This window comes from Schistocerca serialis, chromosome 5 (genome assembly GCF_023864345.2).
Source record: "Schistocerca serialis cubense isolate TAMUIC-IGC-003099 chromosome 5, iqSchSeri2.2, whole genome shotgun sequence".
NCBI classification, from domain to species: domain Eukaryota; kingdom Metazoa; phylum Arthropoda; class Insecta; order Orthoptera; family Acrididae; genus Schistocerca; species Schistocerca serialis.
The window spans coordinates 467037484-467050218 of record NC_064642.1 but is presented as its reverse complement, the minus strand read 5'-3'; the positions used below and the strand labels follow the sequence as shown (position 1 = coordinate 467050218).

The following is a 12735-nucleotide window of genomic DNA, read 5'->3' as shown; positions in this document are numbered from 1 at the left end:
AACACACACACACACACACACACACACACACACACACACACACACACACACACACACACACACGCAATGTAAACTGAAATAATTTGTCACTTACTACATATCGGATGGTGCTTTGCTAAAAATTCCGCATTACACGTAAGATATCAATTTATAACTTAACTGTTACTAACTAGTTCAAATGTTTGTGAAGTCTTATGGGACTTAACTGCTAAGGTCATCAGTCACTAAGCTTACACAGTACTTAACCTAAATTATCCTAAGGACAAACAAACACACACACACACACACACACACACACACACACATGCCCGAGGGAGGATTCGAACCACCGCCAGGACCTGCCGGACAGTCCATAACTGCAGCGCCTGAGACCGCTCGGCTAATCCAGCGCTGCTGAGTGTTACTAACTAGTTTATTGACCAGAAAGCTTGTACACGTTATCGACATATGTTACTAAAGGCAACTACAAATTTATGTTACTGTACAACACATAGTTTAGGAGATGTGGCGTAATAAATATATAGTAGTGTGAAAAACCAACTTTTCTTAAAAACTTAAACATATCTCTATTTCAGTGGCACAACATTTCCATTGAATTAAAAAAAGATGATGTCAGAGGTAGTTCTCGTATCACTCTATCATGCATGCGTGTCAAATTATAAAAGAACATCACTTTAATTAATTATCTTTTGACAGGCACCGCCCGTACCTAGGAAAACGTTTCACGCAGCGTTCCGCGACCTGTTTCGGAAAATGAAAGATACAGCCGTATTCTGCAGCGCGCTGCGATAAATTTCCACGCGTAGGAAAACGTACGACTTAGGCCTCATATCACAGCGTTCTGTTATGAGCCGTACACTACCAATGCCTCGTCGCCTACTCGTTGTTTCACCGTCCTTCAATTACTTTCCATAATTGATGATGACAGGAGCCCGAAATGCAACTGAGCAGCTATGCCTTTTCCAAGATGCCCGGTCCGAGATTCAGACTCATAACAATCTGCCCTTTGTCAAAGTCGCTTATATCAATGGTTTTCCCATTTGCGGCCTGTGTCGGCATTAGAATGATTTCCCAATAGTTTCTGTTCTGGGTACACATACCACATTTTACGGACTATTAGACGCAACTTAATATTTAACCAATTTTTTAAAAATATTTTTACAATTTTTATTATTACATTGCAAAGATAGACTAAAAACATTCATAATTTATAGAACCCAACTAACCTTTAAAATCCCTGAAAATCGTCATGTGAACTTTCCTCTTCTTCTTCTTTTTCTTCTTCTTCTTCTTCTTTTTCTTTCTCTTCGTCGTCATCATTGTCCTTTTCGTGTATAATATAGTCTTCAATGCCATCGAGAATCTTGACAGATTTAACAATAATGTCTTCTCTCACTAAAGATCACGACTATTTCATCCACTGACACACTTGTTTGATTACAAGTCTTTTTAAAGGTCCCTTCAGCTTGAATTCGTGTTGAGTTTCGTTCATCATCCAATTGTTCCATTTCTCTCTGACATACGATTTAAACTTTTTTTTTCTTTTGTCGAGGTATCAAGAGGTTGAAATCGTGAAGCAAGTCCTCCCCGAATAACAGCAACTTCTGTACTTCTTTGTATCAATTTCTCTTCCACAGAATTTTGCAAATGCCGGCTAAACTGATCTGGCACAAGAAGAGAACCATTCTTAAAGCACCTTTCCTTCTCTCCCACACTTTATTGATCCATGATTTCATACTAATCTCGTCATGGACATGAACAACACCTGACGATGTTTCAGGAGATTTTGGCATTGTTTTGCACTTGAAAATGATCATTGGATTAAGTTTAGTACCGTCAGTACAACAACAGCGTAGCGCATTTTTTCATGTCTACTTGTTTTTATAGTTACAGTGTTAGCACCTTTCATGGCAACAGTTCTGTTACTCAGCACATCAAATGTCAGAGAAATTTCGTCCATATTCGCTGTCTGGCTTATTTCCATACTGGTTTTCTTTCGATGTTGAATAATGATGCGATAGAAATACAATATTTTCTCTTCATACTCTTGTGGCATTTTCTGATATATTTTGGCTTTGGTTCGCATGCTAAGTTCATGACGCTTCATAAACCTGTATCACCAACCAACTCCACCCTTAAAGTCTGAAGTTCCACTGTAGCGCTAACTTACGAGTGTGCATCTAAATCATTTTTGTACTCCACTGCCATTTTGACAGTCTCTTTGAATCCATTTCAATACGCCATCTTCTAGTTCTCGTCATTTTGCATTCAGTCATGTGTTTGCACATTTAGTCTTCCTCTTGTCTTCAGTTCTTCTTTACTAGCCCGCCAGTCGCTAATGGTTTTTCCTGTTGATGGAGAGCCGAAATGCCGCTTAGCTGCTCTGTTTTCATGTTCTTCTACATATGCTATTCCTTTCAATTGATGGCCCACTTCATACGAATACCTTTTATTTTTTTCGGTTGCGAAGCTAGCCACTAACAAAAATATTGTACTGTTACCAATAACACAAATTACTTTCAATTCTCAAGTTCACTGGCACCGTAGACTGCAATGACGCGTCATAAGCTAGACAGTGTTCTGCGTTTGTGACGGCGAGGCGGCAGGGAGACAGTGCTAACAAGCTTGTGAATCGCCGCAACTTAGGTTCATCGCATGGGTGCACTCCTGCTGCCTAATTGAATACAACGCTGCCAGATAGAGACAGGTTTCCCACGGCATCGAATATTTGGCCATTTATAAGATTGGTAAGAATTTTAAACCAAACAATGGACATCTTATATTAATTTTGACTACAAGACGCTCCTGAATTTTGGAGGTAATTTTTCGAAAATAAGTGCTTCTCGTAGGCCGTAAAATACGGTATACACTCCTCATAGCGTCACGTTCCCGCAACGCCACCAGGTGAAATTAAACCTTGCATTGAACAGTGGTCATAATGTTCTGGCTCATTACGTTGCAGAGTGTCCCTCACCAGTCTCCAATCGAAAACTATGTTCTCCAGTTCTCTATTACTACATCCTTCTCTTCGCAAAACTTTCTCAGTATTTTCCACCTATTCACACTCATCTAATAGAGTAGAAGTGATTCAGTATTTTACCTCTGTGTCAGTTGAACTTCTGCTTCCTGTCCAAGCCTGCACTTGTTCACCACCTCTCCAGAGCCGTTGTTCTCGCTCAACTTTCTCAACTACCCAGTGTCCAGCACCCGTCGCCAGGCTCCACGGAGATTACATCCCCGTCCCTAGTAAATGTGCTGGTGGACGTGTGAAATTGTAGTGATTATTTGGCTGTAGAACCCCATGAAGACGAAGCATGAGACACGAATTTAGTGTCTTCAGAACTGATCTTACGCGTCTTCGTAAGGTTACGGCCCGCTGTGTGAACTTTACAGACAAGAACTTAATGTGTCGGCTACAATGAGGTGGAAAAGTCATGGGATAGCGATATGCACACATACAGATGGCGGTAATACAGTCTGCACAAGGTGTAAAAGGGCAGTGCACTGTAGGAGCCATCATTTGTATTCAGGTGATCCATGTGAAAAGGTTTCTGATTTGATTATGGCCGCTCGATGGGTATTAACAGGCTTTCATCACGGAATGGTAGTTGGAGTTAGCTGCATAAGCTATTCCATTACAGAAATAGTTAGGGAATTTTAGTTGGTGAGAGCTGATGGTACGGTTCGAGTGTGGTGCAGACCCCACAAAGCCTGACCCAAGTCGTCAACAAGACATTGTTCAAGTTGGTGGTGGCTTCATAATGGTGTGGGCTGTGTTTATGTGGATCATTGACTGTAAATAGTTATGTTCGGCTACTTGGACACCATTTTCAGCCATTAATGGACGTCACAATCCCAGACAACGACGGAATTTTTGTAGATGACAATACGCCATGTCACCAGGACACCACTGTTGGCGACTTGTTTGAAGACCATTCTGGACAATCTGAGTGAATGGTTTGACAACCCAAATTGCCTGACATGAATCCCATCGATCATTTATGGGACGTAAGCGAAGATGAGTTTGTGCACAAAATCCTACACCAGCAACACTTTCGTAATTATAGACGGCTATTGAGGCTGCATGATGCAATATTTCTGCAGGGCTCTTCCAACGACTTGTTAACTCCATACCACGACGAGTTCCTGCACTAAGCTGAGCAGAAGGAGTTCCGACACGATATTAGGATGTATCCTATGACTTTTGTCAAATCAGTACATGTTCAGTGCAGTGTTCGTGCACTGTGGATTGTGTACCCTAAGTACATTTCACCACATTCGCGTGGCACTTCGAATACACTGGGCACTCTCAAATTAAGGTCGTCTTTCGCTGACTGCAGCACTTTTCTAATTGCAGCTGTTTGCGAGACATTTCCGTAACCCTACATCGTACATTCGAATAGTTCAAATGGCTCTAAGCACTATGGGACTTAACATCTGAGGTCATCAGTCCCCTAGAATTAGAACTACTTAAACCTAACCAACCTAAGGACATCACACACATCCATACCCGAGGCAGGATTCGAACCTGCGACCGTAGCAGCAGTGCGGTTACGATCTGAAGCGCCTAGGACCGCTAGGTGACAGCGGCCGGCTACATCGTACATGCTAGGCAAATTTTATGCAAGGATGTTGTCATGAAAAACACCGGGAACAAACCAACATTGTTTCCACAGTGCCTCTGACCTATTTCGCTTTTTTCAGTTGTGGTGGTAAAGTAGTATTCTAGTGGCTGAGTCGTTGCTTAGTTTCTAGGTCAGATTCACAAGACCACGTCTGGTCACCTTTAATTTTTTGATAAAATCCGTCTTGTGGCCTGGTTACGTCGTACTGCCAACTGCGAAAAGGGCGGACGCGTGAGAGAATGTGAATGCGAACAGGCACTTTGACCAAACTGACTCTTCTGCACACAGGACGATTATCATTCTATTCGATTGCATTTAGAGTGTTACACATGACATTTGTGAAATAATTACTTGTTTTGTTACACTGATGTTTGCCACTTATAAAAGCCAGTGTTTAATTTAAGTGGTGTTGACATCATTGGTGCAGGTAATGCTACGGATACACTGTCCAGTCACATTAATGTGACCACTTGTCAAAAGCCTCAACGACCGCCTTTTGCAGCGGGAGCCATGCAGGAAGGGAGTAAATCAAGTTCTTGGAGGTACTGACAGGGGTGTGGAGCCACGCAGACTCCAATGCCGCGGCCAGATGCGCTAGAATTTTCGGTTCATTATCCATGGTACAAACAGCCCGTTCGAGATGCTCCCACAGATTCTCGGCTGGAATTATATTAGGGATGTTTGGTGGCCAGAAGAGTACGATAAAATCATCTTGCATATTTACGGACCACAAATGTGCACTGCGAGCTGCGTGGCATGTTACATTGTCCTGCTGATAGATGTCATAGTGAGAAGGAAAAACAAACTGCATGTAGAGTGGACAAATTCCCCAAGGAGAGATGCGTACTTGTGTTCATCCATCGTTGTTTCCAGAAAGTCGAGATAACCCGGGGAATGCCATGAAAACATGCTGATAAGGGGGTGGGTTTCTCTGGGAAGTGGTGGCTGCAAGAAATAATCATATTCAACAGGAATATCAGCGTTTATTGATAATTGCCTTGTGCTTACAAATTAAGACTTTATCCCCAAGGGCCGGCCGAAGTGGCCGTGCGGTTCCTAGGCGCTACAGTCTGGAACCGCGAGACCGCTACGGTCGCAGGTTCGTATCCTGCCTCGGGCATGGATGTGTGTGATGTCCTTAGGCTAGTTGGGTTTAAGTAGTGATAAGTTATAGGGGACTGATGACTTCAGCAGTTAAGTCCCATAGTGCTCAGAGCCATTTGAACCATTTTAGCCCCAAGAAATTAATAAAATCTAAAAGAATAAAGACAATTGATGATTATAGCCACAAAATTACAATAACAGCTTTCAAGAAAATTTCTTTAAGTGGAAATTGAACAACACTTCAACATCATCAGTGACATATCAGCTTAAATACTAATGAGCAGTCACCGTTTAGCTAAACTATGAAATACAACATGGCAGCAAAATGACAAAATAATTCTTATAAACTTTTCCTTAAAGCAGGGTAAATACTGCGTCAGCAACCTCAGCAGTGACTTACCAGCTCACATAATAACACGTAGTCACCGTAAAACTAAACTGCGTAATACAACACAGCAGCAAAATGAAATAATAACTTTTAATTGAATTCTCCTTAAGACAGTTTAAACAGTACTTCGGCAATCTCAGCACTGACTTACAACGAGTTATCACTGATAAATTACCATAGCAGACACAGTAACAACAATTTTTAAAGAATTTTTAAGTGGGTTGTCATTAATTGCAGAATCAGCTGATTTCAGGAGTAATTTATCACATAACATAATGCTGAGCTCCACCACTCAATGTGACACGGCACCAAAATGCCAATAACAGATTTTAATAATTACTTTTTCGAAAACTTCGTTAGATATCGATCATGAAATGACCTTAGGACCTGGAGTTCCGTACAACCAAATGTTGGCTAGATAATGCTTTATCTACTTAGTCTCAAAATTAAGATGAGCCAGCACATAAATACCAACCAACAGCACCTCATGGGTTTACACACCCTTATTGCATCTGGCCGAGGGAGACTTCCACGCCGCACGGGATTAGCCGAGCGGTCTAGGGCGCAGCAGTCATGGACTGTGCGGCTGGTCCCTGCAGAGGTTCGAGTCCTCCCTCGGGCATGGGTGTGTTTGTCCATAATTTAGGTTAAGTAGCGTGTAAGCTTAGTGACTGATGACCTTAGCAGTTAAGTCCCATAAGATTTCACACACATTTGAACATTTCATGAGACTTTCATGGCGGCTCAACCAGCCCCTCGCAAAACAACTGCAATCCTAAGTTAGGTTTAACACTGGCCACTACTACAACAGACAAATCTACCATCAGATATCGGGCAAATATCCAGTCTTAAACAGTACTACAACCGAAACCTTTAGCGATCATGTGGATGCAGCTAGCGAACGGTGAATGAGAAAAGGAGTTACGTAGATAGTGCAAATACGGTTATATTCTTTTGCAATGTTGTAGCTCGTCCATTGACAAAGGACTATGAACGTTCGTCATGACAGAGCGCTATACACTGAAGCGCCAAAGAAACTGGTAGAGGCATGCGTATTCAAATACAGAGGTTTGTAAACTGGCAGAATAACGACACAGCAGTCGGCAACGCCTATATGAGACAAGTGTCTGACGCAGTTGCTAGATTGGTTACTGCTTCTACAATAGCAGGTTATCAATATTTAAGTGACTTTGAACGATGTGTTACAGTCGGCGCACGAATGATGAGACATAACATCTCCGAGGTAGCGATCAAGAGGGGATTTTCCCGTACGACCATTTCACGAGTCTACAGTGAATATCAAGAATCCGGCAAAACATCAAATTTCCAACATGGCTGCGGCCGGAAAAATATCCTGCAAGAACGAGTCCAACGACGACTGAAGAGAACCTCCTACGTGCTGTAGATTTCAGTGTTGAACCATCTATAAGTGTCAGAGTGTGAAACATTTAATGAAACATCATCGATATGGGCTTTCGGAGCCAAAGGCCCACTCGTGTACCCTTGATGACTGCACGACACAAAGCTTTACGCATCGCCTGCCCCCGTCAGCACCGACACTGAATTGTTAAAGACTGGGAAAACATGTTGCCTGATCGGACGAGTCTCGTTTCATATTGTATCGAGCGGATGGACGTGTACGGGTATAGAGACAACTTGATGAACACATGAACGGTGCATGTCAGTAGGTAACTATTCAAGGTAATGGAGACTCTGTAATGGAGTGTGGTGCGTGCAGTTGGAGTGATACGGGACACTTGATACTTCTAGATACGACTCTGACAGGTGACACGTACGTAAGCATTCTGTCTGGGCGCCTGCATCCTTCATGTCCGTTGTTCATTCCGACGGACTTAAACAATTCTAGCAGGAGAATGCGACACCCCACACTTCATCTGGCCAAAAGACTCCCCATACATGAACATTGACCATGTCTGGGATACCTTGCAACGTGCCGTTGACAGATCTTCACTCCCTCGTAGTCTTATGGATTTATTGACTGCCCTGCAGGATTCATAGTGTCAGTTCCCTCCAGCACTGCTTCAGACATTAGCCGAGTCCATGCAATGTCGTGTTGTGGAACATCTACGCTCTTGCGGTGGCGCTACACGATATTAGGCAGGTGTACCAGTTTCTTTGGCTCTTCAGTGTAATTCAAAGGCAACAGTCACCTCGAGCTCCGCAACAAGTGTTGGAACTTTCCGGCAACCGAGAAAATATTCGCATCCGAGAACATGTCACGTATTCAGCTTTTGCTCACATTAAGTCTGCTCTCTGTGCCACAGATTCCGTGTGAGCAACGAAGGTCATCCACTATAAATTAGCTTAGGATCCATGCTCGCTGAAGTACAGATCCCTCCGTTTCTGCAGTAGGTACTCTAACACTCCACATCCACAGCCGTCATGTGGCCCTTGCTTCCTTCTTCACACCACGACAGCACGCGGCAAGAGGCCCAACCCGCTGTAGCACCCTCGTTCAAGCTCTCTTGCGGCAGCCCACGTTTCCGAAACTACTCGGCCATCGCCCTTTTGACAGACCATAAAAATTCCCTATATCAATCGGCAAACATAATCGAGCTTTAACAGATCGACGTACAGACTCGCATGACTCAGATACCTTTGTTTTTTTTTCAGTTTCTTTAGAAAATCTCTTTAAAGTAGACGATGGACAAGTAGAAAATGGAGGCATGGAGAATAGTTAGAGGACAACGGCATCGAGACATACTGTACGCTTTTGTCTCCTCACATTCATTTTCGTCTCTAAACGTCCGTTATGATTAGTAGTACATACGCCTCAGCAATATGTGCTCGATTAAGTTGGGCAAAGGACAACTTGGAATTGAATGCGTATCAACGACTCAGGTTCTCTTCACCAATCACTGCAGGGTGTTTCTTACGCCTGAAGGTCTTCGTAGAAGAGTGAGAAGGCTCCAAGGTACCAATGCGTGTAGTCACAGGGATTAAGCGTGGGGCTGCGTCAGTTATGTTTTCGACCGGTACCTATTGAATAGAGTTGGGGGGAAGAGAAATTTGTGGCACAACTTGACTAGAAAAGGGATTGGCTGGTAGAACATATTCTGAGCATCAAGGGATCACCAATTTAGTATTGGAGGGCAGCGTGGAGGGTAAAAATCGTAGAGGGAGACCAAGAGATGAATACACTAAACAGATTCAGAAGGATGTAGGTTGCAGTAGGTACTGGAAGACGAAGAAGCTTGCACAGGATAGAGTAGCATGGAGAGCTGCATCAAACCAGTCTCTGGACCGAAGACCACAACAACAACATCCAGGTACAAATTTCGGACGCTTCTCGTCGCAATCGAGGGTAATTTTGAGGCTGTGTTGTATCGAGACAGCCCCACAGTTTCGTTTTTCACGACGGCAGTGCGCCGCTATACAGCACCCATCTCATACCCACAGTCCTTTAGGACCAGGAATCAACTGAATGGGATGGTCTGCGGCATGCCAAACATCACGCGTGCATCTTGTGAGGGTCGTGTGCTGCCCAGCTTGTCACTCGGCTTTCTCGGTCCTTCTCGGAAGTAACTGACTGACCTGCAAGGTAATTCTAGTCTTAATTACAGATCTTCTTACGTTAAAACTAGGTCCAGGACGTCTACATGGCTTTTCTCTGGTAGATTTTCCGAGTCTTCATAATGAGATTGCAAGAATGCTGCAACATTTCGATCGACATATTTGTGTGAAAATAATAATAATAAAAATTAAATTATGTCTTCAGAGAGCCAAAAATAATTAATTCACACTGAAAACTTGTTTTGTTTGTAATCTGTGTTGTCGAGAAATGTGAATCATAATACCAATTCATATGCAGTACGAGTGTACTACCATTTCAAAGGGACGCGGTTACTGCTTCCACTGTTTCTCGTCCTCCTGCACGGCGCCGCGTCGAGGGGGGGGGGGGGGGGGGGGGGGAGACAGTGACGCGAGGCTGAGCGCTTTGGCACTCGGGTCCGGGCATTGCCTGCAAGCTGATGCCTTGGCCGCACCTGTTCTACGGTATTTGCTGACATGAATCCTACAATGCATGTTTGGAACAAGTTGAAACTATCAGTGTATAGTCGTGGGAATCTTACTCGGGAGGCCGCCATCGAAAATTGAAACAGGCTTCGGCTCAACTATCGTGGACAGTGAGTCACAGTGGATCAAACCATGTTGTAATGTGTGGTGAACAGCAACATGCTATTGAATGCTATCCTGATGCAGATTTTGATTTCACATATGTGCAATTTCCAAGGGATTGCCTTTACTTTTGTTACTAATTGGTTTTTATTTGTGTTATTTTCATAAAGCTTGTTCTTTCATTCCCTGCCCCCTTGAATCTAATCCCAAATATTTTCACAGGTACACCGGTGCTGCAAGACTTTTCTTGGGAATTTTAATTAGATAAGCTCTTCGCGACCAGTTTGCTGTATTGTTCTTTGTTTTCCAGAGGATCAGCTTCTCATGGTGTTATACGACATGATTGTTGCTGGCTTGGAAGAAACAAGCAACGCTCTTCGATTTGCATTTCTTATGATGTTACGGCATCCCGATGTCCAGGGACGAGTTCACAATGAGATAAAAGAAGCAGTTGGTACTGACAGATTTCCAACACTCGAGGACAAAGACAGGTATTTAGATAAACGTTATACCGTTACACGTAAAGGAGAAAATTGATGAGAATCGACATCTAGAATTCGTAATTTTGTGACATATGTAACCCACCAATCTTAATTTCGAGCCGGCCGAAGTGGCCGTGCGGTTAAAGGCGCTGCAGTCTGGAACCGCAAGGCCGCTACGGTCGCAGGTTCGAATCCTGCCTCGGGCATGGATGTTTGTGATGTCCTTAGGTTAGTTAGGTTTAACTAGTTCTAAGTTCTAGGGGACTAATGACCTCAGCAGTTGAGTCCCATAGTGCTCAGAGCCATTTGAACCATTTTTTAATTTCGAAAAATGACTTGAAGTTTACCATTATCTTTACAGCACTGACCATTTACAATATTAATTTTAAAAAAATCGTGTCGCTTTTCAGTTCTCTAGAATTTCAATATTGTATATTTTGCATTATCTGTACAGTTATTTATTTTAAAAATATTATTCTCATACTCGTATGTCATCTCAGTTTTCTGTTATCTACCATCAGTACCAAGCTTGACCTCTTTGTTTACTATTATACAAGTGACATTTGATAGGTTTTTTCAATTTCGGTAACAAGCCGAAGTCTGCTGGACTCGTGTCCGGGCTGTAGGGGGGATGCGGCAAAACTTCCCGCCCGTATTCGCGCAGTTTTTGGGCTGCATCATTGCCCATATGCGGGCGAGCATTGTCGTGGAGAATGGGTGACCGAGGCTCGAGCAACTGGGGTTGAGTTGCTACATTTTTCTGCACAGGTTTTGTATGAAGTTACGATAATACACTGCTGTAACGCTTGTTCCACATGGGATTCTATCTGTCATGATGAGTCCTTGGTGATCATAAGCAAAAATCTTCACTTGCTTGAGCTTTGATTGAGTGCGTCGAAATTTTTTTTGGACACGAGGAAGATGAGGCTCTCTACTCACTGGACAGCGATTTCAACTCTGGTTCAAAGTCTCTAATCTGGGTTTCATCAATATATACAACTGGACAGGAGAATCCTTGACACTCACGGACGAATCGTTGCTTGAGCAAGGTTGCAATGTCCAGACGTTTCTGCTTCTCTTCAGCGGTAAAACAGTGTGGGATACATCTGGCATAAATTTTTCTCTTCTTCAGATCATTCGTCATCATACGGAATACTGATGCTGGGGGAATTGCCGTGGCTTCAGAGAGTTCCTTACAAATCGCACTGCAATCTCTTTCCTGAACATGTCGCATAAGTTTCTCACTTCGTTCAGCTGTTGACGTTATTGATCTTCCGGATCATGGATTATCATCTATGCTTATACGACTACCACGAAAGCTATTAACCCAACGTGAAACTGTGCTACGGTCCCCTGTAAACTCACCACAAGCTTCACTTAACGCACTGTGGTTTTCTGTTGGGTTCTTGCCGCATAAAGTTTCTGTCTTGATGTACGACCTCTGGTTTTCAACAGTCACAGTACCAGATAACCCTGCAGGGTCTGTTTCTAACTCTAGCCAATTTTATAATAGAATACACAGCGAAAAAACAAACACACATGCTTCTTCCTCAAACTCCCGACTATATGTGACGTAATTTTCATTGTTGTTACATCAAAGAGTCCACAGTAATTCCAACGTGTGCATTACTTATGAAATGTCCCTAGTAATTACTTACTTCACCGTCTTCTTGCATACTCGTATGTTACGAAGAAGTACTTCTATTCTGATCATCTTCTGAAAATCAAATACCTAGAGTTCTTATTTTTCTTCTTGATTCTTCATCTTACAGTGTTGGGGATCAATAAAGTTGCTGACAACTAATTGTATATCTAATTAAAATATTTATTCGAGGAAGGTACGTTTCTCGCAGAAACTTAGCCTTGTGTCATAAAAGAACGACTAATACAGAAGAGATACACTATGTTAAAAAAATCGCTATCGTGAGGAATATTTCCTGATGTGAGTTACGGAAGTAAAGCATGAAATTCTGTATTAAAACTGTACGATGGAGCG

At 42.9% G+C, this 12735-nt stretch overlaps 1 protein-coding gene across 1 annotated transcript in view; it reads left to right on the top strand.

Annotated features, from left to right (window-relative positions):
• The window catches only part of LOC126482001 (methyl farnesoate epoxidase-like), a 332140-nt gene that overhangs the window by 185982 nt on the left and 133423 nt on the right, over positions 1 to 12735 (top strand). Inside the window, exon 6 of the mRNA XM_050105967.1 lies at positions 10568 to 10748. Coding sequence (XP_049961924.1) covers positions 10568 to 10748 — 181 coding nt within the window. The remainder of the gene's footprint in view (positions 1 to 10567; positions 10749 to 12735) is intronic.